The following is a 26330-nucleotide window of genomic DNA, read 5'->3' as shown; positions in this document are numbered from 1 at the left end:
GATTTGTGCGAAGGTGATGACCAATAAAGCATGAGCCACTCCAATTGTGCAGTATGTAAGAATGGGAGACGTACTTACACCCTTGCTAACAGCTCTTACTTACCTGGACCATTTTAGAATACTTTTCTGCACCTTCTCCAAGATGCTGACACTTGGTCCATGTGCATTGTCAGAGTTTGCGAAGAAATTAGCGACGGCCTGTCTAATGACTAATAAGGTTTGCAGATTTATTTATTTAATTAGTCTTCATTGCTCTCTTTGCCTTTTTACGTTTTGAAGAAAGTAAGAAGCATACTTTACAACTTGGAACACCAGCATACATACGACTCATTTCCCAGGAGCATCATTACATCTAACCAATTTGTTCCATTTAGACGTTATTGCAATTTAAGCTGCATGTGTCTTTTGACTTTAACATCCGGTTTAAATTCACCAACGGCCTTCAACTTCGCCCTCGCTGTATTTTTTTTTTACCGCGTTGACAGGCGCCTCCTTCGCATGTTTTGCAATTATTTTCTTCATGCAAAAGAATGTACAATTTATTGAATGAAATGCAATGTTTTTAATACCAAAAGAGAAAATAAGCTGGAAAACCTCAGCAGGTCTGGCAGCATCCGTCAGGCGGGTAAAGAGCTGACGTTTCGAGTCTAGACGACCCTTTGTCAAAGAACCTTTGTCGTCTGGACTCAAAACGTCAGCTCTTTTCTCTCCTTGCAGATGCTGCCAGACCCTGCTGAGATTTTCCAACATTTTCCCTTCTGGTTTCAGACTCCAGCCTCCATAGTAAATTGCTTTTATCCAGTGCTTTAATATCCCAGTGAAACCACTGTATACATTTGGCCTGAGTGATTAGCAACAAACCGCCACTTCTCTGATTTCTGATCTCATCAGTATCACTTCCACACCGCATCTGCTCTGTAATGTGTGGGTTTCAGTTTGCCGACCACAACTATTGAATTCCAGCTGATAACACGCCATTTCTGAGTCCACATGCCTAACACAACAACACGATGGCCATTAACCCTTTCCATTAGTTCATCGGATGTCCTTTACGGTCGCCAGAAATGACTTTTCCATGAATGAAGCCATACTGCTTGCCATTTATTATTTTATATTTTCGAAGAAACGAATAATTTTATCCTTAATTATGATGTCTGGAAACAGAGCACGGTGTTATTGCAAAGCCAGTACAGTGCTTATCACCTTGCCTCCCTTTCAGTCATACCCTAACATGTTCATTCCTCAAATCCCCTCGGGTCACTTCAAAATCCAAGAATGATTAACAGATTGAAGTCAGTGTGTGATGGAAAACTTGTCTCATCGGAAGGGGTTAACTCAATCTGCTTTTTCAGAGAATGAAAAAAAAATCCTATTTGTTTCCCTTGAGGGATTCCATCTTCTTTAAAACGAGACTCCTTTCAATGCCTTCTCTCATAGTGGCTGTCAGAGACCACTGGGTATATCTGGAATCAGCGCCTGGAGACGGAGGGCGATGAGAGATCGCAATCTGAGATTGACAGACCGGAATGTTAAAACAGTGGCTCATAATCTGAGGACAATGGATTTGAATGTTTCAACAATGACCCCCAATATGAGCACAACAGATTGGAATTGTACACCAATGGATCATAATTGGAAAATTAGAGATTTGAATGTTCCATCGATGAGCAGGAGTTTATCTGGAGCTCTTTACCAACTTTCTACATATTATTCTTGGATGTCATTAAACACCCGGATCTATTTTGCATTACTGATTATTCAGTCAGGTTACTATCCCATCCTGGCTATTGTTGGCGTCCCTGGTAAGTGGGTTTATCCCTCCATTAATTATAGCATATTTTTAATGATCCTGTCATTTTATTTGGGACGACCAGATGCATTTTTTTAAAGTTCCGGTCACGGAAACGGTGTCCTACCCATCAATGTCCGTTCCCCCGAACTGCCCAATGCCTGAACCTCAAGAAAAAGAATGTTCACAACCTCCAAAATTGATCTGAAGTTGGGTTGTATCCAGAATCCACCTTTTTCTACATTATCAAACAAGGACCATGCCCCAACTCTGCCTTAAGGGAATGCTGCACAGATCCTCCTTTGTTCTTTCAATACAAAATGACTCGATGATTCGAAAGTCATCTGGCCGTTGCAAGCCTTCATAACCCACAGTCCATCCCGAAAGCGACTCTCTGTCGTGGAAATCACAGCAAACCAGTTCAGTCACTGTCCTGATGCAGAATGATATAGACAGCTGTCCATGCCAGCTGCTCGTTAAGTTAAGTAGTTTCCTTATTTCTCCAAAACATTTCCAAGAATATTGATATTATGCCCTTTAAAAAATGACTTAAATCTGCATCTGTCCTTGCGTACAATTTCCACACTCTCTCTCATCACTGGAGAAGGTGTGACGGAATTATGGTTTACAGCGTTGCAAGCTGCATTGTTGTCCCGTTCGTCTTCGGCACATCCCCCTGCAGGACAATGCATTACTCTGGCTGCATCATCAATGCTTCGCCAGCATGAGCAGGGATCTGTATAAGAAAGCAAGCAGTGGTCCCAGTCTTATTTTAAGCACAAATTTCAACCAATTTCAAATCCGTCTGTCAATGTTTACTCAACCCATGTGTTTGTCGCTGTCATCTTAAGTCGTGCTCTGTAGCTTCGGGAAACATTGCACCGTAATTTTAACATATTAGTCTGCAATTGAGGCAATTTATGAGCTGCAAATCCAGCTGGATAATTAGAAGAGGTGTTGTGAATGTTTTTTTTTCTTGTGGCTGTGTTCTGCCTTGCAGCACATAATGATTTTCTGTAGTCCTGGGTGCCAATCTAATCTCTTTGGAAAGTAATGCAATGAATTCCTGTCGACTATTCAATCCCAACACGTCTGTGTTTTGCTTTCAGCACGCCACTGTGGCACAGTGGTTAGCACTGCTGCCTCACAGTGCCAGGGACTCGGGTTCAATTCCCACCTTGGGCCACAATTTGTGTGGAGTCTGTACTTCCTCTCTGTGTCTGTGTAGGTTCCCTCCGATGCCACGGTTTCGTCCCACAGTCCGAAAGACGTGCTGGTTGAATGCATTGGCCATGCGAAAATCTCCCTCAGTTAGCTAAACAGGCACGAGTGTGACGATTTTCACAGCAATTTCATTGGAGTGTAAATGGAAGCCGACTTGTGACACTATTAAAAAAAACTTCAATTCTCGCATTTTGTGAATCCCTTCATGAAAGTCACTGTCGTATATGATTAAGACATCGCAATCCAGGTACCACCCCCTCACCGCCCTCCCCCACACCCCCCACCCCCTCCCCCCTCCGTGTCGGCGACATTATTTTCGTGAAACTTGATGGTTTTGTGTTAGTCAAGCGGATCAATGGTTCACGGAGGTAGCTGGGACATGGAATTCCAAACACATTCAGATCAGCCATGATCTCATTCAATATGAATGCAGGCTTGTGTGGCAGAATGGCCAAATGCTGCTCTTATTTATTAAGTTCCTGATCTTCTAGAAATCTGCATTGTGATCTTTATTTTCATAATTTTGTCAACTCCGTACTCAGAAGGTATTATTGAATGAGTTTTACGAAGCTTTGATAACGCATTTCACACCCTTTCAACTTTGTTAAAACAATGATCTGTTTCTTTTTTGCCAGTTAACTAAGATTTAACTCTGATCAGTATATATCTCGGTTCCGAAACAGAAAACTATATTGTATGAAATTTTCATTAATTATAATTCAAAATGGTGGCCGAAGTGTGGCGGCATCTTGAGTGCTATCTGCAGCCTACTCTTTAATTCTATCTTTTACTCTCATTCTATGCAATTAAATCTGGACTCTAACAATTTTGCCTGCTGCCAAAGGACTTTCGAATTAGCCTACCTTCGTTAAGCTGATCTTTCTCTTCACCCTAGCTATGACTGTAACAGTATATTTTGCACCCTCTCCTCCTCCCTATGTACTCTACATACTCTATGAATGTTTTCTCCATAAAGCACGCAAGAAGCAATACTTTTTTTGTCAAGGAGACATTTAATAACCAATGATCTGAGCATTTAAGTCCCGGGCTCCGAGACTCAGCACCTACTTTAAAGTGTTTGCATTGTGTTCCTGCGCACAGCATAAAAAATTATCATTTAACCCTTGCCTGCCATAAATTTCATTTGTCAACTGACTTCCCACCTTCCCATTTCATCAGACCCTCCCCTGACTGCAACTTAAGGCATTCTTCATCACTATTAGGTACCATGCCACTCTTTTGAGGACAGTATTATTGGAGGGAGAACAGAACCTGGGCAACAGTGCAGTCCATTAGTGACGAATTGTTATTTTGCAAGTGGAGCAAGAGAACATTGATAAGGTGAAAATGAGTGTGTCGCATCTATCTTCACTCTGAATAAGGAGGATAAAAGTAGTAAATTCGAAAATAGATTATGTATCCTTCTTAACAACGTGACTGAAGGAATGACGAGGTATTGGATGTTTTGGCGAGCTTAAACGTCCACAAATTCCAAGCTCCGGTAAGCTGTGTCCCAGGCGCCTGTGGGAGGTAAAGGATGAAATAGCAGCGGCGCTGAACCAAATTCTTTATTCTTCACTGACCACAGGGGAGATCATGATGTCGGAATACAGGCGTTGGACTGGCGTAAGCACAGAACGAAGTCTCACAACGCCTGGTTTAAGTCCAACTGGTTTATTTGGTACCACAAGCTTTCGGAGCGTTGCTCCTTCTTCAGGTGAGAGGGGAGGTGCCAGAGGATCAGGCGGCAGCGAATGTGGTTCCACTTTTAAGCAAGGTAGTAAATATATCCGATTGAATTACAGGGTGTGGTCCTCACGTCATGATAGGAGAACTATTGAGAAAATTCTGTCTCAGAAGATTAATCTGCACTTGCAGAGGGAAGTTATGATCAGGGAAAGTCTCATGGCCCTTCTGGAGGGAGATTAAGCCAAACGAATATGATTGAATATTTCAACGAGGTGACTTGGTGTGTAGATGCAGGTTCTGTGATTAATTTAATTCATATGGATTTCAGAAAAGCATTAAGTAAGTTCCACATGTAATGCACGATCCGTTGGCAAGATGAATCCAAAAAACATGATTAGTGCTGGGAGACAGAGGCCACAATTTAACTGGCTCGGTCCGTCCATCAATGGGCGAGCCGGTAAAATCATGTGAGAGGCAAGAACTCATCTTCATGCCCGATTTCAAAGAATAGAATTTCTGCAGTTCAGGAAGAGGTCTTTCGGCCAACTGAGTCTGTACCAACCAGAATTCCACACAAGGCCTATTCCCATCGCCGCACATATTTACCCTGCTTATCCCCCTGACAAAAGGGTCAATTTATCATGACCAATCAACCTAATCTGCACATCTTTGGACTGCGGGAGGAAACCAGTGCTCCCGGAGGAAACCCACACAGACACAGAGAGAAAGTGCAAATTGCACAGAGACAGTGACCCAAGGCCGGAATTGAACCCGAGCCCCAGGCACTGTGAGGCAGCAGTTTTAACGACAGTGTCATCGTGTCGTTTTCTCGACTTTTCTGATCTTCCCCGCATTGGATTTTCTGTGCGGCCAGCCTCTCGCACATTTCCAGTGAAAAACTGATTTATTTATTTATATTTATTATAATGCTTATTTGCATGTTCTTCGTGAACCTGGCGCTCAACCGTCTGGGCTCATAGAAACAAAGAAACCATTAGCAGGAGTAGGCCATTCGGTCCTTCGATCCTGCAATGCCATTCATCTTGATCATGGCTTCTCATCGTATTCAATATCCTGATCCCCACTACCCCGCAAATCCCTTGATCCCTTCAGCCCCAAGAGCAATATCTAATTCCATCTAGATTTCAAACAATATTTTGTCTTCACCTACATTATGTGGTAATGAATTCTACATATTTACAACACTCCGGGTGAAGAAATTTCTCCTCACCTCAGTTCTAAAAGGTTTCCCCCGTATCCTCAAATTGTAACCTCTAGTTTTGGACTCTCCCACCATTTGGAATATTCTTTCTGAATCTATCCTGTCTAATCCTGTTCGAATTTTATAAGACTCTATGAGATCCCCTTTCACTCTTGTAACCTCCAGTCAATATAATCCTAACCGACTTAATCTCACCTTGGATGACAGGCCTGTCATCCTAGAAATTAGCCTGCTGAACCTTGACTTTACTCCGTCACTAGCAAGGACATCCTTCGTCAGATAAGGACAGCAAAACTGCACTCCAGGTTTGGCCTCACCAAAGCGCATTGCAATTGCTGTATAGCGTCTCTATTCCTGTACTCAAAACCTCTCGCTGTGAAGGCCAACAAAGCATTTGCGTTGTTTACTGTCTGCTGTGCCTGCGTAATTACTTTCAGTGACTGAAAAGGTCTCCTTTTGTATTCAATTTATAGCCATTCAAGGAATAATTGGTCTTCTGGTGAAACCAACGCGGATGACCTCACATGTATTCACATTATTCTGCATATGCCATGCACACTCAGCCTGATAAAATCACGATGAAGCATTTCTGAAACATTCTCAGAGCTCACCCTCTCACCCAAAATTGTATCACCAACAAATGTGGTGACAAGGCATTTAGAATCCTCTTCCAAATCAATAACATATTATGTGAAAAGTTGAGGTCCCAGCACAAATGCCTGCAGAACCCCATAAGTCACTGACTGTCAATCAGAAAAAGACTCATTTATGCCAACTCTTTGCTTCCTCTCTGCAAACCAGCTTTCTATCCATTTCAAGACATTGCCAGCAATGCAGTGTGCTTTTAAAGTTACATTGCCATCTTTTATGTAAGACTTCCTCGAAAACCTGGAAGACTAAATAAACAACATCCACTGGTTCTCCTCATTCACATCTAGTTGTTAATTCATCATGGAATTACAATAGATTTGCAAGAATGATTTCCCTTTGATAAATCCATGCTGAATGTACCTTATTATACCACTACCTTCCAAATGCTGATTTATGAAATCCTTGAGAACAGACGCTGGCAACATCCCCAATACCGATGTTAGCCGCGTTGGCCTATAGTTCTGTGTTGTCTCTCTACCTCCCTTTTTGAATAGTGGGCTTACATTAGCTGCCCACCAATCTGTAGACGTTATTGCAGAGTCCAAAGCATTTTGAAAAGTAACCAGCAATGGATCTACAATTTCCCTATTTCCAGAGTCACTTCCTTAAGCAGTCCGTGATGAAGATTATCAGGACCTGGAGATTTACCCACCTTCAATCCTATCAATTTCCCCAAAACGATTTATCTACTAATGGTGATTTCCTTCAGCTCCTCACCACAACATGCTTCTCTCAGAAATTCTGGTACATTATTCGTGTATGCCTTTGTGAAAACTGAAGCAAATTACGAAGTTAATTGCTCAGCCATTTGTTCATTTCCCGTTATGAATTCTCTCATTTCTGATGGTAAGGTGCCGACATTATTTTTTTGTCAGTCTTTTTTTCTTTGCATGCCGATAGAAGATTTTACAGAGTGTTTTTTATGTTACATAGAAACAAACATAGAAAACTACAGCGCAAAAAAGGCCCTTCGGCCCCACAAGTTGTGCCGAACATATCCCTACCTTCTCAGCCTACCTATAACCCTCCATCCTATTCAGTCCCATGTACTCATCAAGGAGTCTCTTAAAATACCCTATTGAGTTTGCCTCCACCACCACTGACGGCAGCCGATTCCACTCGCCCACCACCCAATGTGTGAAAAACGTCCCCCGAACATTTCCCCTGTACCTACACCCCAGCACCTTAAACCTGTGTCCTCTCGTAGCAGCCATTACCACCCTGGGAAAAAGCCTCTGATAGTCCACCTGATCTATGCCTCTCAACATCCTATGTACCTCTATTAGGTCTCCTCTCATCCTACAGCTCCCTCAGCCTATCCTCATCAGGAATGCCACTCAATCCAGGCAACATCCTTGTAAATCTCCTCTGCACCGTTGCAATGTTTTCCACATCCTTCCTGTAGTGAGGCGACCAGAACTGAGCACAGTACTCCAAGTGGGGTCTGACGAGGGTCATTATCCCCGGACTCCTAAACTCAATCCCTCGATTGATAAAGGCCAGCACACCATTCGCATTCTTGACCACCTCCTCCACCTGCGGGGCCGATTTTCGAGTCCGATGGACCCGGACCCCAAGGTCCTTCTGATCCTCTACAGTACTAAGAGTCCTTCCCTTTATATTGTACTCCTTCATCACATTTGACCTGCCAAAATGGACCACTACGCATTTATCTGGGTTGAAGTCCATCTGCCACTTCTCCGCTCAGTCTTGCATCCTATCTGTGTCCCTCTGTAACTGCTGACATCCCTCCGGACTATCCACAACGCCACCAACCGCCAACTTACTTTCATACACTATTTTCCCCTTCTCAATCAATCCATTGGTCGTCCATTGCTGAATTTTAAACTGCTCCCAATCCTCAGACCTATTGCTTTTTCTTGCCAATTTGTGTCCATCTTCTTTGAATCTGATACATTACTTATTTCCCTTCTATGCCATGTTTGGCCACAATTCCTTTACCACTGTTACACCAAACAGGATTAAACAAATTCTTGAGTTCATCTATTCGTTAATTCAACGTTGGCCATTGCCTGTGTACTATCTTTGATTTCATGAATGTTTCCCAATCCATCATGGCCAATTCATGCCTCATACCAGCTTAGTTACCATTATTGAGATTCAGGACCCTGATCTCAGAATCAACAACATCACTATCTTCTCTGACAATGATTACTACCATATGATAGTCACTCATCCCCAATGGTTCTCTCACAACTAGATTGCAAACTAATCATTTATCACTGCTCAACACCCAGTCCAATAAGGCCTGATCCTTTCTTGGTTCCTCAACACATTGCTCCAGAAAACCATCCCGTATGCACTCCAGAAATGCCTCTGCTAGTTTACTGTGTCTAATTTGATTCTCCCACTCGATATGCAGACTAAATTCTCCCATATCACAGAAGCTCCTTTAATATTTGCATTTTGGATTTCCTGTCTCATGCTTTTCCCAATATTGCCACTGCAGTTTGATGGTCTGTACATCACGCCCATCAATGTCTTCACCCCTTGTTTTTTTTGTAACTCAACGCATTTAGGTTCCACATCATCGATGCTCATATATTTCATCAATGTCGTATCAATAGCATATTTAATGAACAATGGAACACCACAACTTTTCCTTTCTGTCAGCTTGGTTGCCTTTGTGGCCTTGCAAGGAGATTTTCTCTCCGGCGAGGAAAATGCTTGCTTCACATGAACAGGAAACAGTCACGTTGCCCTCACCGGTAGAACCGGAGACCATTGATGTCCCCTGGGGAAGCCGAGGGTAAGGGGAGAGAACCCCTTGGCCTGGCCATCATGGAACATTGGAAATGCCCACAAGGCACATTTGCAATGCTCGTCGGGTCGTGCCAGGGGCTGCGTCTGAAGATGGTGCTATGGGGGCTGGGTCTGGATAGTTTGGGATAATAGGGGAGCTGCCATGCTGGAGCGGCCTGATCAGGGAGAAAGGCGGCATTGTGATTGGTGTGGGCGAGCGCGGTGCCCGCTGACGCTCTGCAGCTGTGATTGGTGAGGAGAGGGAGGGGCCCCGGGGAGGGGGCCCCACTGCCATTCTAAATGTGATCGGTCGAGGGTGGTGATCGATCTGGGCCATGGATGTTGCGGGGCGGGCGCACTATTTACTGGCAGTGTTTGTTCTTGCGTTCAGTTGCGGGCCACGTTATTATTTCGGGGGTTGCAGGGGGCTGGGTTGAGCCTTGCTCAATTTGTTTCGTAAAATTCCGCCGAAAGGGTGCTGTTAGAAATTTTTTCACGTGACTGGAGGCCGGTGGCCAGTGGCATATCACAGGAGTCAGTGCTGTGTCGCAAATTGGTCATGACATAAGTAAACAATGCAGACCAGAATGTCTTTTGGGGTGGGTTGAGCAGATGACAGAAAAATTCTGGAAAAGTGGAGAAGTAGATTTTGCATTGCCAAAAGACATAGATTGGTTGGACATCCAGGCAGATGATTGGCAGTTGGAGTTTAAAATTGAAAATTACATGTGATTCACTTTGGAAGGAACAACACGATAAGCTTGTATGCATTGAATTGCAGGGCACTCAACACTGAGAAAAAAAGAGGGATGTCCGGAGTGCTTGTCTTTTTTCCAGATGTAAGAAGTAGTTGGAAGAGAGAATGTCCGGGTGCATGAGGTCCTTATTGTGCTGGCTGCTTTTCCGAAGTAGCGGGAAGTGTCGACAGAGCCAATGGATGGGAGACGGGATTGAGTGATGGACTGGGCTACGTTCACAACACTTTGTAGTTTCTTGTGGCCTTGGGCAGAGCAGGAGCCATACCAAGCTGTGATGTGACGAGAAAAATTGCTTTCTAGGGTGCTTCTGTGAAGGCTGGTAAGAGCTGTAGCGGACGTGACAAGTTTCGTTAGTCTTCTGAGAAAGTAGAGGTGATGGTGGGTTTTCGTAACTGTAACCACTGTGTGGCGGGACCAGGACAGGTAGTTGGTGATGTGGACACCGAGAAACCTGAAACTCGGCCACTTCCACTTCTTCCCAGTTGATGCAGACAGGGGCATGTCCTCCAATATGCTTCGTGAAGTCGATGACTATCTCTTTCGTTTTGTTGATATCGAGGGAGGGATTATTGTCGCCGCACCATTTCACCACATGGTCTATCTCTTTCATGCACTCCATCTGATATTGCCTGAGATCTATTGAGTTACCAGCAAACTTGAAAATCGAGTTGGGGGGTGAATTGGCCAGATGCTCGTTGGTTTATAATGAGTTTAGTAAGGGGCTGAGGGCACCGCCTTGAGGGACATCAATATTGAGGAAAATCTTGGAGCAGGTATTGTTGCCTTTCCCTCCTGTTTATGGTCTCTGTGTTAGAACAACTACGATCCTGTCACAGATGGAGGAGCTGAACCCCTGTCCACGGAGTTTGGAGATGGGTTCTGGAGTAACAATGGTCTGAAAGGTTGAGATGTTTTTCATAAATAGGAGTCTGCCATAAATGCCCTTGCTATCCAGGTGTTCCAGCGTGGGGAGCAGGCCCTGGGGATGGCTTCTATTTGGGCATTTTGTGGCGATAGACGACCTGTAGTGGATAGTGGCATAAACTATAGGAATAGCAGGGTTATATTGGAGATGCCCATTCTTTGGTTAGGTCACAAATGGAGTACATGTGTCGTTCGGTTTGCTTCACTACCAGAAGGATTTGAACGCACCGGAGAGGGTGTTCATGATATTTGCAAGCATGTATTCGGGATGGAGAATTTGGGGAATGAAGAGTGGTTGAATAGGCTCATTGTGTTTTATTTAGAGTAGGGAAGGCTGAGGGTAACCTTATTGAACTGCACAAGATTATGAGCGTTGTAGATAAGATGGGTATGAAGCTGCTTTCCCCTCAGCTGAAATGTCCGTAACGAAGGGACGTCATTTCAAAGTGTAGAGCAGGAGGTTTAGAGGTGATTTGAAGAAATATGTTACAACCCAGAGGGTCTCGATTGCACTTCCTGGGAGAGTCACAGAGGTGGGCAAACCCACAACAGCTAATGAGTGTTAAAATGAGCACTTGACATGGCATAACACTCAAGGCTTTGGGCCGAGTGCTGGAATGTGACATTAGTGCAGATTTAGTGTAGTCCTGTCGATGCAGACTCGATGGTCCTCACGGCCTCTCCTGTAAAGGATAACACAATGCCTAATACTTCTCAACGTGTAACTCTAATTTCCAATGCTGATGTATTTACATTCCCTGCAATCTGAAAACTTCAAACTTATACAAAGCTATCACCATGCACCAGAATATTAGTGTAACCAACAGTAACCCAAACGATCCCATGAAAATAAAACAAAACAGTCAATCTTGTCTCCGCTCTTTTTTTGTTGCAAGACCAATGTATGAACCACGATGCAATCGACATTTACTCACGTCTTTTTTTTTACATTGGCAGCAATTATTTTAACTTGTACTTAATCATGTAATTTTTAGGAAGACACGAACATTGGAAAGTTATATGGAAGCAAGTGTCATGTAAGCAGATAATAGGTTAGCAGCGAATATTATCAGGTTCTTCACAGCCTGGCTCCTTCCCATATCTCTGCATTTTTAAATCTTCAAATGTTTTAACAATTCAAAATTAGAATCGACCAACGGAACTGATTCCAGGAACCGATCGGAAATTGCATTCCAAATCCGCCATTACAGCCACTGCCAACATTTACTCTTCATTTAATTTAAATACTTGAAAATTTTACACTCTGTATCAAATTCTCAACTAATCTCTACTGCTCAAAGCAGCAAAGCCCCAGATACTGAATTGTCCTCACCTAAACTACCATCTGACATGTCCGTACCGAGGTGATTATACCCCTTTTGTGCATCGAACATGATATACAATTTGCATTCAAACTAAAGAATGGAAATCGTGCTTGGCAAATCTAGGAGACATTTTGGAGGATTTAACTTATGGACTTCATTAACAGGAGCCAGCGGATGTCATTTGTTTTGACTTATAGAAGGCTTTCGTCGAAGTGCCACACACGAGATCAGCAAGTTAAGTTGAAGCACATGCGATTAAGGGAAGAGCATTGAGAAGGGTCGGAACTCGATGGCAGACCGGAAAAAAGAGAATAGGAATAAACAGATCGTATTCCGAGATGACACAAACCTGGGTGGGGCGAAGCGGGCGGGGTGGGGTGGGAGTGGTGGTGGTGGTGGGGGGGGGGGGGCGGGGAGAGGTGGAGGAGGGATCAGTCTGTGTTGTTGTGGCCTATTAGTGGAGAACTATGTGAAATTTGAGGGCTGAAACGTGCATCACCAGTACTTCCGGTGACCAACATAGAAAGAACAGTACAGCACAGGAAACAGGCCAATCGGCCCTCCAAGCCTGTGCCGCTCCTTGGTCCAACTAGACCAATCGTTTGTATCCCTCCATTTCCAGCCTGCTCATGTGACTATCCAGGTAAGTCTTAAACGATGTCAGCGTGCCTGCCTCCACCACCCTACTTGGCAGCGCATTCCAGGCCCCCACCACACTCTGTGTAAAAAACGTCCCTCTGATGTCTGAGTTATACTTCGCCCCTCTCACCTTGAGCCCGTGACCCCTCGTGATCGTCACCTCCTACCTGGGAAAAAGCTTCCCACTGTTCACCCTATCTATACCCTTCATAATCTTGTACACCTCTATTAGATCTCCCCTCATTCTCCGTCTTTCCAAGGAGAACAACCCCAGTCTTCCCAATCTCTCCTCATAGCTAAGACCCTCCATACCAGGCAACATCCTGGTAAACCTTCTCTGCACTCTCTCCAATGCCTCCACGTCCTTCTGGTAGTGCGGCGATCAGAACTGGACGCAGTACTCCAAATGTGGCCTAACCAGCGTTCTATACAGCTGCATCATCAGACTCCAGCTTTTATACTCTATGCTCCGTCCTATAAAGGCAAGCATACCATATGCCTTCTTCACCACCTTCTCCACCTGTGTTGCCACCTTCAAGGATTTGTGGACTTGCACACCTAGGTCCCTCTGTGATACTATACTCCTGATGACTCTGCCATTTATTGTATAACTCCTCCCTACATTATTTCTTCCAAAATGCATCACTTCGCATTCATCCGGATTAAACTCCATTTGCCACCTCTCCACCCAATTTTCCAGCCTATCTATATCCTGCTGTATTGCCCGACAATGCTCTTCGCTATCCGCAATTCCAGCCATCTTCGTGTCATCCGCAAACTTGCTGATTACACCAGTTACACCTTCTTCCAAATCATTTATATATATCACAAATAGCAGAGGTCCCAGTACAGAGCCCTACGGAACACCACTGGTCACAGACCTCCAGCCGGAAAAAGACCCTTCGACCACTACCCTCTGTCTCCTATGGCCAAGCCAGTTCTCCACACATCCAGCCACTTCTCCTTGTATCCCATGAGCCTTAACCTTCTTAACCAACCTGCCATGGAGGGACTTTGTCAAATGCCTTACTGAAATCCATATAGACGACATCCACGGCCCTTCCTTCATCAACCGTTTTTGTTACTTCCTCAACATCTGGAAATTGCAGTGCTCTTAATTCCACGCTATTTGCTGCATTGGGATTTGTCAGACGGGAAATTGGAATGGATGAGAAGATGAACACACGTTTTGCATTGCTGAATGAGAGCATGCCGTCGTGGCTTCAAAGGCTGCTCTGGCCACATCTTTGATCAAGCAGCAGGACTTACCAATCGGCAGGACATATTGTGGGGTTACTCTTAATCCAAGATTACCTCCAGAAAGGGCACACAATGTGACTGCCATTTTGGCTGCATAAAGTCGCCAGCAGCATGGCAACTTCTGTAATCCGTGCACGACTTAGATTCCTGGCAATCAGTCTCGGTTCCGGCATGCTCACTACAGCGGTGTCATAGCAGCATCATACCAAGAGTTCTCCACTCACTTCCTACACCACACTCCACCTCCAACAGGCAGTCCCCACCAAACCGCAACTCCTGTTCGGCCGCAGCATCTCGGGTTCCACACATCTCATCACAAGCCTTCTGCACCCTCCACCTCAGGCTTCTCAGCCACAGACTCCTGTGCTACGTTTCCAACCACAATATTCACCTCTCTCTGTCACTTGCTGCCACAGCTGTAGCAGTCATCCAGGACTCACTGAACACCGAATCGTTCACTGTTCATTTGACACAACCATGCAACCCCGCTTCCCCCTCCCAATACACAGACACGCTGTGCGATGCACCTCTGGGTATATTACGAGTACTCACATATGCACGTTGGACCCTTACTTTTAAACTGCAACTGAATCATAGACCCCCTTCAAAGTTGCACAGATGGCTCGTCACCTCCCCGACACAAAATAGCTGCGGTCCCCCTGGATCAAAGGCTCTCTCTCTCTCCGACCTATTCACCCCAGGAAATCAAACGCCACCTCATGTGTATACCAGTGCTCCGTCGCACACTCCTGTCTCAGCTTTAGTCATTCTTCAACCTGCCTCATAGAGAATCTCTAAAGAAAATTCTGCCTCCATCGACAACTTCGCAATCGACCAACAAACCCGTACCCACTGCTTCTCAGCGCTGTCGCTATTGCCAGTTTGCATGGTGTACAGGTGGAGAGTTGGGATATGAAGCCTCGAGGGAACGAGACAAAAAAGAAATCCTGTATTGGGGGTATGAGGCCATTGGATGTGTCACGTTGGGCGGGCCAGATGCGGTAAATTGGTAAAGAATCCGTCTGAGGAGTGTTGAGGAAATATCAGAGGTCAATGATTTTAATTAAAAATGAATGAAATTGCATATTGCAGAGAATCAGGAAACAAATTACCTGAACTTGGCATGATGCACACATTCAAGGGATCTACGTTCAGCTCAAAACATTAAATGGGGATGTAGCCTCGCCTATCACGTTCCAAATAGAACCTTTGAGCAACGGGTGGAGGAAGATACTGCTGTAACCAAGGGAGCAGTGTGATTCGCTTCATGATATGTTCACTGGCTAATGGTGGTAGATCAAGGCACAAGAATTCAGCAATTGGGACTCGAGATCCGGGAGGGAACGAATTTAAGAGAAGGAAGGGAGAAGACAAGGAAGGAACAGAATGGACGATAAAAGTTAACAATTCAACAATTTCAGGACCTTCTGCTTTGCCACTCACTCCCTTCTGCATTCTGCCACTTAACTGACTTTGTAGTTTCTTCAAATTAAAAGCCCTTCAATATGTTTCTGGATTAGGTAATATATTTGACGACAGTGGATAAGTCGTCACTAAAACTAATGTTCTTCCCATCCTGACGTATAATTTCCCTTTTTTTTCTGTCTCCTGCAGCGAACTTAGCTACGATTGCGATCTTAGCCTTTCGAAAATGTGGTCTCTCCAAATCTGTCACACGCTACCTGCTGGCCATGGCAACAGCAGATCTACTCCTTATTATTATCGATTTGATATTAAGACACATTCCAATTGTTTACTGGGAACATTTTTACTTTCTGTGGTCCATGCGTGTGTGTAATATCCATGCAGTTCTCCTGTATGCATCAACTGACTGTTCTGTTTGGTTTACTGTGACTTTCACCTTTGATCGTTGTGTTGCTATTTGTTGCCAGAAGCTGAAAAATCAATATTGTACAGAGAAAATGGCTGCTGGGGTTCTGGCAACTGTTGTTGTGCTGAGCTGTTTCAAGAACATCTTCTGGTATTTTATGTTGTCCGACGAATACTTTATGAGGAACAAACCATGGTTCTGTTTGGTAACATTCAGTGTTCAGACGTCTCCAGTTTGGATAATTGTCGAGTTTCTGCATCACATTCTAACCCCATGCTTACCATTTGTCCTGATTTTCTTGATCAATGTTGTCACCATCAGGCACATTATAGTGAATAGCAGAGCCCGTAGAAGACTTCGAGCTGCAAACACCGGGGATAGTTCCAAAGACCCAGAGATAGATAGTCGACGGAAATCTATAATCTTACTGTTTGTTGTCTCTTTGAATTTCATTGTGTTGTGGGCTGCTATAATGGTGTTTTCTGTATGCAGGCGGATGTATTATCTAATGGATAATTATGTACTGATAAGTGATGTTGTGCAGGAAATGGGCTTCATGTTGCAGCTGCTGGGTTGCTGCACAAACACTTGCATCTATGCTGTGACCCAGACTATGTTCAGAGAACAATTGAAAATTGTGCTCAAATATCCGTTTATTTCTGTTGTTCAATGCATTCAAAGTTATAAAGAACTGAATCACTGATCAATCGATAATTTTGTCATCATATGTTTTTTTTCTAACGGGGTCACAAGCTACCACAATCGCGACAGAGCAGGAAGTGAGCTGCCCACATGCTAAACAAAATGTGGACCGGTCTGTCACTGCAACAACAGACTGCTGTGTATTTCCCACTCTGAAGAAAGGGAGAATGGCAGACACTGCAACTATCATTAGAGAATGAGAAATTGTTGCAATGCAGAGAGACAAGGTGCCCGCTTTGCTATGGTAATAACACTGACACGGTATGTATGCGTATAATGGTAATGGAGGGCAAGACTTCTCGCTATGTTGACAATCAGGACGTTCTCTGTCGCTATGATGGCAGAGAGGCGGCTGGACATTCTCAATATAGTAGCAAGGCAGGCAGGGTCTTCTTTCTATAGAGGCAGAGCGAGTCCATCATGTTTTTAGCTGAACGCACCAGGACCAATTCCCAATAATTCAACAGCTCCATTTATCGCCTGCACTCACAAATTAGAAAGTAGATGAGGAAGAAATATTATCCATTGGTCCACGTTCCATTGCTCGCCATTACAGTGAATTACGGAGTTGGAAATTCATTTCAAGTGTACTTTAGAATGGCCTACTGGTATTACTCCAAAAACTCAGCTCATGTTGTGTGGACCCTGATTCAAAGCCGCCATGGTAGATGGTGGAATTTGAACACAATTTTAAAAAATCTGGAATTAAATATCTACTGATGACCATGAAACATTGCCAATTGCGGGAAAAAAACGGATTCACTAATATCCTTTTGGGATTGAAATCTGCCGTCCTTACCTGGTCTGGCCTGCATGTAACTCCAATACCAGTCCAACGTGGCTGACTCTCAAGTCCTCTCTGAAATGGCCTAGTAAATCATTTAGTTTCAATTGCTACTCGAGACGGCCAACAAATAAATGCTGGTCATCCAACGAAGCGCGCATGCCCAACAAATGAATAAATAAAATGTTGCCAAAATGCCTGGCTCACCGGGGTGGCATGAGATATCCCAGGTAAACCATCGTGCGATAGTTGTACTACAATCAGTACTGGAAGGTTAATTTGAACCGCATACACTGGAGGGAAAATCTGCCAGGTCCGCTAGGGAAGGGGAAGATACACCAGGTGCATTCTGAGAAGCAGAATGAAATATATAATACACTAGGCAAGATGAGGTATGCTACTGTAAATTGGGCAATTTCTTCATATGCCATGTGCAACGGTTAATGTGTGGTGAAAGACTGAGCGGATATGAGGCATAAGATATGGCAAGGAGGAATTGGTCAGATGCAAGGTGCATTGGAAACTGATTGCAACTTACAAAGGGATACAGACGGTTGAGTGTTCGAGATGCTTAATGTAGCATAGTACCGAGGGGAGGCATGGAAATTACCATCTCGTCGTCGAGAGGGCTTATTCACAAGGTGCTGGATGTGAGGTAATATACTCTGCCACAAGGTGTGAGGTCCTACTTTTCCAAGCAAAATGGGAGGGGTTTGATTCACCCGGTACGATACTGCAGGCAGAGAAATATACCACATATACTGTGGTGTATGTCATACGAAGCACACCGAGGGAGGGGACAATATACATGGTGAACTCGGAGAAATGCACACCTATGCCACCTACATGAGACATCTGCAAAGCTATACAAACATAAGGAGGAATTGTATGAGTTGCACTCGGTGCAATTGATGGAATATAGAAATGTAACATGAAAAACATAGTAGGGGCATCGTATACCAGCTTTCTTACAGAGTGAAGAAATGTAACAGTTAAATTGGGGAAGTGGGTAATTATAAAAGATTGAAAATTCGTCAGCAACGAGATACAAAGCAAACCAGAGCACCTTGCCTATTATGGCATGTGTCTGGCACAGTCCAACTTATTTTCTTCATGTTGCACAAAATCCTTGGGATCTGTACTGGTTTTACGACGTGCACAATTTTATGGTCTGTATGCTGTGAGAGTCGATATTAGTTTCAGCATCCATATTCTTTATGGGGTGGCACCGTGACACGGTGGTCAGCACTGCTGGCTCACAGCTCAAGGGATCTGTGTCCGATTCATTGCTTGGGTCACTGTCTGTATGCAGTTGCACGTTCTCCCCCTGCCTGTGTGGGTTTCCTCTGAGTGCAACGGTTTCCTCCCACAGTCCAACAATGCGCAGGTTCATTGGCCTTGCTAAATTGTCCCTCAATGCGTATGTAAGAGGCATTAATAGGGTAAATATGTGGGTTTATGGGGCGAGCGCCCAAGGTGGGATCGTGATCGGTGCAGACTCGAAGGGCCGAATGGCCTCCTTCTGCACAGTAGGGATTCTATGATGATTCTATTTCAGTGTTTGTAATTTTTCAGGGTCTGTATTTGTTCAGGTTCTGACGTGCAAAGAACAATACAGCACAGGCACAGGCTCTTTGGCCCTCCAAGCCTGCGCCGCTCATGTGCCCAACTCGACCATTCTTTGTATCCCTCTATTCCCAGTCTATTCATGTGGCTATCTTGATAAGTCCTAAACGATCCCAGCTTGTCCGCCTCAAACTTTCGTGGCAGTGCATTCCAGGCCCCCACCACCCTCTGTGTAAAAAACGCCCCCCTGACATCTGTGTTGAACCTTGCCCCCCTCACCGTGAACCTGTGACCCCTTGCGTTCGTCACCTCCGACCTGGGAAAAAGCTTCCCACCGTTCACCCTATCAATGCCCCTCATAATTTTATACACCTCTATTAGGTCGCCCCTCATCCTCCATCTTTCCAGGGAGAACAACCCCAGTTTACCCAATCTCTCCTCATGGCTAAGGCCCTCCATACCAGGCAACTTCCGTTAAACATTCTCTGCACTCTCTCCAAAGCCTCCACGTCCTTCTGGTAGTGTGGCGACCAGAACTGGACGTAGTATTCCAAATGTGGCCTAGCCAACGTTCTATAGAGCTGTAACATCATATGCCACGTTTTATATTGTATGCCCCGTCCAATAAAGGCAAGCATACCATATAAATTCTTCACCACCCTCTCCACCTGTGCTGCCACCTTTAAGGATCTGTGGACTTGTAGACAGTACAAGTCCACAGTAGTTTGCAGCCGTAAGTTATTTTAGATTTTTCATTTGTTTTGGTTCCTTTGTTATTCTCGGTAAGGTTATCATTTTCCAAGCCCATGTTGTTTTCAAGTTATGCTTTAATTTCATGTTCCAGCTTCATGTTATGACAGGTGGATTATCCCATTGAGCGTCATTATTATTCTTTAAGCATCAATCAATTGTGGTGTTCTTGTTAATCACAGGCAGAGCTTCATTCAAAAACCATATTGGTATTGTACGTATTTTCAGGTCAATATTACGCCAATAGCATATATGGGTTTGCAGCATTGGATTCATTTTGTTGCACGCATTGGGATCAGTGAGTCCATTGGTTTCAGGATATTTTATCGTTTCATTGACTTTATTCAATTCAGAATCTCTATTAGCTTCTGGGCCTGAATTAGCTTCAGGATGCGAACACTGGGCGCAGTAACTGTCCTTCATTCATTTGAACGAGAGGCATCGTGTTCAAATCTTACTCCCACACTTGATAGTCAAGGAAGCAGCTTTCATAATGCGGCCAGACCGATTGAGGTATTAAATTTCTCATCCTGTGAACATGAGTCAATCACAACTGGTAAGAATTTCATAGATTCTTGGTCACGATGGGTTGGACATTAATTTGAGCTTCGACTGTCACTTCTCAATCTAAGGACAACCATCTTTTGGAAACAAACGCTGGCCTTGCTTGCGAAGCTCAGATAGAATGAAAGAATAAACAAAAAGCTTCGCAAAGTAAAAGTAGGCACGAGCAGTCGTCAAGTTGACGAGATGGAAATAATTTCAACCTATGTTGTATGTTATTAAGAAGCTTGGACGAGTGTTATTCACAATGACACCTCGAGTATCATCTCTGGAAAAATGACGATAAGGGATTGATATTACTGGAGAAGTTTTAGTTTTAATAATTGTGTTCTATCTTAAATATTTTACACGCTGTGTGGAAGCTGCGAAACAATACAAGCGGAACATGTTGAGGGATAATTCTGCATCTTACTTTCAAACTCAGATAATCTGGAAGACGGTCCTCGTGTCAATGTTTCTGCCTGGTAATATCCCCCGTGAACTTTCCATTATGATTCGTGAATGAAGTCATTGATGGAAGAAACTTGGATTTGTTTTCCCTTTTGTAATAAGATATGTACCTGACCAGGAAAAGAACTGCGATCTAAACTACTGAAGCAATTTTAACAGACACTGATATTCACAATATTTGATGAAATTACTGAAGATATTTTAACTTATGCATATTATTAAGGAAATCTCCATTATTATAGTCAAAAAGCAGAAGTTGACGAATTGTTGAACAGCCTCGATTTAACCTGTAATTTATGATGTTTTTATTCATTCGTGAAACAATGGCGTGGCTGGCTGGCCAGCAAGTATTGCCCAGCCCTTGTTGCACTTGGGAAGAGGGTGCTGAGTTGCCTTCTTAAATCGGCAAAGTCCACGTGCAGTGGACTGACCCACAATGCTGTTAGGGAGGAATTCCAGGATCTTGGCCCACCGACTACAAATGAATGGCGATATGTTTCCAAGTCAGGCTGGTGAGTGGTTTGTGGTGGATCATGCAGGTGATGGTATTCACCTGTATCTGTTACCCCTGTTCTCCGAGATGGAAGTCATCGTGGGTTTGGCAGGTGCTTTCTGAGGATATTTGATGAATTGCTGAATTGCCTCTTTCTAATTTTACACACTACTGCTGGTTAGCGTCGGTGGTGGAGGCAATGCACGTCTACGGATGTGGTGCCAATCAAGTGGGCTGCTTTGTCCTGAATGGTGTCAAGCTTCATGAGCGTTGTTGGAGCTGAATCCATGAAGGCAAATGAGGAGTATTCCATCAGACTCCTGACTTGAGCCTTGCAGATGGAGGGCAAGCTTTGCGGAGTCAGGAGGTGAGATATTTGCACAGTATTCCATGCCCGTGACCTGCACTTGTAGCCACTGTGTTTATGTGGTGAGTCCAGTTGAATTGCTGGCCAATAGCAACCCCAAGGATGTAGACAGTTGGAGGCTCAATGGTAGTATCACCACGGAATATCAGATGGCGGAGTTTAGATTGTCGCTCATTAATGATGGTAAATGCCAGGCATTAGTGTGGCGCGAATATTACTTGCCACTTGTCAGCGCAAGTCTGGATATTGTCCAGATCATGTTGCATTTGAACCTGGAACGCTTCAGTATCTGAAGAGTCGCGAATGTTGCTGAACATTGGCAATCATCAGCGGACATCCCCACGTCTGAGGTGATGACGAAGGGAGGTTATTGATGAATCAGCTGAAGATGGTTGGGCCTCTGACAGTACTCTGACAGATTCCAGCAGAAATGACCTGGAGCCCTCCACAACTACACGCATCTTCCTATGTGCCAGGCATGCCTCCAACAAGCGGAATGTTTGCCCCCGATGCCCATTGATTCCAGATGTGCTGGGGCTCCTCGATGCCACACGCGGTCGAATGCGGCCTTGATGTCAAGGGATTTCAGTCTCACCTCACCTATGGAATTCAGCTGTTTTGCCCATGTTGGAACCAAAGCTGTAATGAGGTCAAGAGCTGATTTACTCTGGCGAAACGCAAACAGGGCTTCACTGAGCAGGTTATTGCTGAACACTGAACAGGTTATTGACTACACTGCCGATGACGCCTTCCATCGCTTTGTTGATGATCGAGTGCAGACTGATAGGTTGGTAATTGGCTGGGTTGGATTTGTCCTGCTTTCTGTGTACACGACATACCTGGGCAATTTTGCCCATTGTCGGTACATGTCAGTGTTGTAACTCTACTGGAAGAACTTGGTTAGGGGAGCGGCAAATTCTGGAGCACAAGTCTTCAGTCCTATTGCCGGAATGTTATCAGGGCCCATTGCCTTTGCGGTATCCAGTGCCTCCAACCATTTCTTGATATAACATGGTGTGAATCGAATTGGCTGGAGACTGGCCACTGAGATGCTGGACACCACTGCAGGAGGCCGAAGTGGATCATCCACTTGGCACTTCTGGCTGATGATTGCTGCAAATACTTCAGCCTTAACTTTTGCACTGATGTGCTGGACTCCTCCATCATTGAGGATGGGGATAATTGTGGAGCCTTCTCCTCCAGTCAGTTGTTTAATGGTGTAGGGGAATCACACCAATTCCAGGTAGAATTAGATCAAGAAGGATAGAGGAGATGGGTGCCGACGGTTCATAAATGGGGAATTTTGCACAGGATGGGCCGGCGTAAACCATAACAGATCGATCATCCATAAGGGTGCAATAGCTCGGGGAATGCACGTCCATGGAGCAGATATGTGGTAATATTTAGCAAGGACAATACACTGGTTAACTGATCGATTGGAGGGAGTCTGCAAGATGGAATATTGTTTCATGTGGCAGATGTTGAATAATGACAGCTGCAAGGACCTGTGATGGGGCCCGCAGCAATTTATAATACATATTATGGATTCGAACATAAACACTCATGATTCAACGCTTCATTTTCATAAAAGGGCGGTAATTTGCTATTGGGAAGACAAAGAGAGGCATCAGGGAAATATGGCAGAATAAATGAATGGCCAACGGGATTCCAGAACGATTCCAATGAGTTGGAGAATCGAATGTACTTAATTTGGTCATTGGAATAGAAAACCATAAGGTACTTATGAAACATGTAACACTATATGTTCATAAGATATGGATATTCTTGCGCAAGGCACGCACAATGTCAACAGACATATGCAACTTTCAGGCAAATGTGGGTTTTTTTTGCCTTTTATGTAAAATCCAGGGACCCAGGTTGAATTCCCGGCTTGGGTCACTGTCTGTGCGGACTCTGGTTGTTCTCCCCATGTCTGCGTGGTTTTCTTCCTGGTGCTCCAGTTTCATCCCACAGTCTGAAAGATGTGCTGGTTAGGTAGATTGGCCAAATAAATTCTCCCTCATTGTACACAATGTGTGGCGACTCGGAGATTTTCGCAAAAACCTCACTGCCGTGTTGATGCAAGCCTACTTGTGACACTAATAAACGTAACTACTGTGCCCCAAGTCCGCCCTAAGCAAAGTGAAATGTAATCGTTCAGCCCTCAATCATATCATGCTAACTTCTCACCCAAAGTGATAATTGCCATGTTCCACATCTCTCCAAACTCATACAAACTTGAACAGGCATTAAAAGGTTATTACCTGAGGTCCACATAATCGTGCTGGCCGTATGAAGAGGCAGTGTGGGAAGACTAGTCAACAGGTTAAAAGGCTTCCATCCAGGGTCAGGAACAAACCTCTTTCGCAACGTGGGAAGAGAAGAGAGTACACGTTATTGCAATTCTTTGCGACCAATTTTTGTACGTGTACAAAACGATAATAAAACGTATTGAATTTGAAGCCATAACGAGTCGCATTCTGACTGAATACACCGGCGACGAGGAAACACTTCCCTTCAGCACTGGAAGATGGCAGTGTGTTGCTAGATAGTGAGGGGAGTGAGCCTCGAACGTACAAAATAGTGTGTTATATACGCCAATTAAAATGTGGCAACATGGAAAGAACGAGCTGCTTGGCTCAGAAGAGAAGAAGTGAGGTCAATAGAGTGAAATGTTGTGATATTTCGTTGTAGCAAATGGAAAGATAGCAGAGGAAAAACGAACAATGATACTGTCCATAACTCACAAATAATAGCCAAGATAGAAGTTTAACATCTGTCGCTCCAATGGTTGGAATTTTAGCGCCCTGCCCGTCACGGGAAGTGGGGCGAGCGTGGGGCAGACAATGGGAGAGCCCCCTGCTCTCCGGTGGGATTTTATGGCCTCGCTCGTCCCAAAAACGTACAATCCCACCGAGGTCAATGGACCTTTCCATTGTCCGCCACTTGCTTGCTTTGCTTCCTGTGGAAGGTGGGGCAGTAAAATTCTGGACAATGTCTTTTGAACAGACAGTCTATTTGGCCATGCAGCATTTTAACCCCGACTATCAGTCGTAATTTAAATGTACAAATTGCATTTTCCAGTGTGTGAGTAAGTCGAGAGAATATCCGGTTTCCTGGCCGGATTGCTTCTTCAGGGGAGATGTTCGGAGACGATAGAAAATTAGGAAGAAAAAAGCAGGAGTGGACCAAACGGCCCTTCGAACTTGTTCCTCATTTATTTTGATCACAGATGATCATTCAATTCAATGTTCATTCCCACCTTCTCCCATATCTCTTGATACCTTCACCCAAACAGATATACCCAATTTCTTCTTGAAATCATGCACCGTTTTGGTCTCAAATATTGATTGTGATAGTGAATTCCACAGGTTCACAATCCGCTGAGTTTGTTCTATGAAATAAATAGCCTTGTAATGCAAAGGAATTTACAGGCTGAGCTCAAAATCTCCTGAGAAAAAACTGTGGAAATGCTCAGGCGACCTAAAGCACTGAGCAGGTCGCCAGTAAACCACAAGGCGCGCCCAAAGCGGTGAACTCTTTGTGGTGGGAAGTGGCCACTGCGAGCAAAAGCCCGACTGGCAAGAAATAGCAAGAGATCAACAGAAATGGAGACAAACACTAAGATTGTTTCCATTCGGAAGCGGCAGGTGCGCATTTCAGAGAAACGATCTGATGCCGAAATTACATATTTTAGCAATGTAATAGGAAGCGTCATTTCCAGACGTGACGCACAGTGAAGCGGTTAGGGCAGAACTTGCGAAAAAAAAGGGAATCCGACTCGGGGCACGATGTCATGCCTTAAACGAGGTACAAGTCAGGAAAGTGACTGCAAAAGATTGTAAAAGCATAGAATCTACAGTGCAGAAGGAGGCCATGTGGCCATCCAACCTGCACTGCGAATGATCTCCACCATAATCCCACACATGTGCCCTCCTATTCCCCATGACATCAAAGGCCGAACACCTGCCCCTTCATTCTTCCATGCTTACCAGCCAAGGGCCAAAACAATCATTCCAATTTATGCAGCGTTTCACTTGCACTCTTTCGATTTGGTCTATTGCATTCGATACTCCCAACGTCGTCTCCTCTGTATACGACAGACCAAACGTAGACTCGGTGATTGCTTTGCTGGGCACCTTCGGTCTGTGCACAATCAGGACCCTGGTCTTCCTGGTGCTTGCATTTGAACACACGATCTTGCTCCCATTACCACATGTCTGTCATTGGCCTGCGGCAATGTTCCAGTGAGGCTTAATGCAAACTGGAGAAACAGCATCTCATCTTCTGGCTGGGCACATTACAGCCTTCCGGTCTCAACATCGAATTCAACTTCAGATGATTAGCTCTACCCCACTTCGACCCCTGTGTTATTATTTCACTTAATTTTTATCTGTTCTCTACCTTTTATTTCTTAATTGTCTTTCTTCATTTTTCTTCCCACCCACTCTTTCCCCCTACTTTATCCCTCATTTCCTTACGTTTTCTTCTCATTTGCTTCCCCTTTTTTCTCAAGTTTAGCTGTCTCCCACCCATCTTCCCACTCCCCTCACATCTTCATCTGTGGCAGCTTACCTTA

The 26330-nt window shown here is 44.4% G+C and overlaps 1 protein-coding gene across 1 annotated transcript; it reads left to right on the top strand.

Moving 5' to 3' along the window:
* The first annotated feature begins 1717 nt into the window (after window positions 1-1717).
* LOC144482178 (putative G-protein coupled receptor 139) lies at window positions 1718-16778 on the top strand. The gene is made up of 2 exons (XM_078201384.1): window positions 1718-1802; window positions 15859-16778. Exons 1-2 carry the CDS (start codon window positions 1718-1720, stop codon window positions 16776-16778), a joined length of 1005 nt encoding a protein of 334 aa, XP_078057510.1.
* The last annotated feature ends 9552 nt before the right edge of the window (window positions 16779-26330 follow it).

This window comes from Mustelus asterias (genome assembly GCF_964213995.1).
Source record: "Mustelus asterias chromosome 26 unlocalized genomic scaffold, sMusAst1.hap1.1 SUPER_26_unloc_9, whole genome shotgun sequence".
NCBI classification, from domain to species: Eukaryota; Metazoa; Chordata; class Chondrichthyes; order Carcharhiniformes; family Triakidae; genus Mustelus; species Mustelus asterias.
Note: the sequence above shows the minus strand (reverse complement) of the source record. Positions and strands in the feature narration are given on the sequence as shown.

Excerpts from the sequence above, each read along its gene's own strand:
- LOC144482178 (XM_078201384.1), top strand. The coding sequence starts at position 1,718 with ATGTCATTAAACACCCGGATCTATTTTGCATTACTGATTATTCAGTCA. Across the intron at positions 1,803-15,858 it reads GGCTATTGTTGGCGTCCCTG|CGAACTTAGCTACGATTGCG; the intron begins GTAAGTGGGTTT and ends TGTCTCCTGCAG.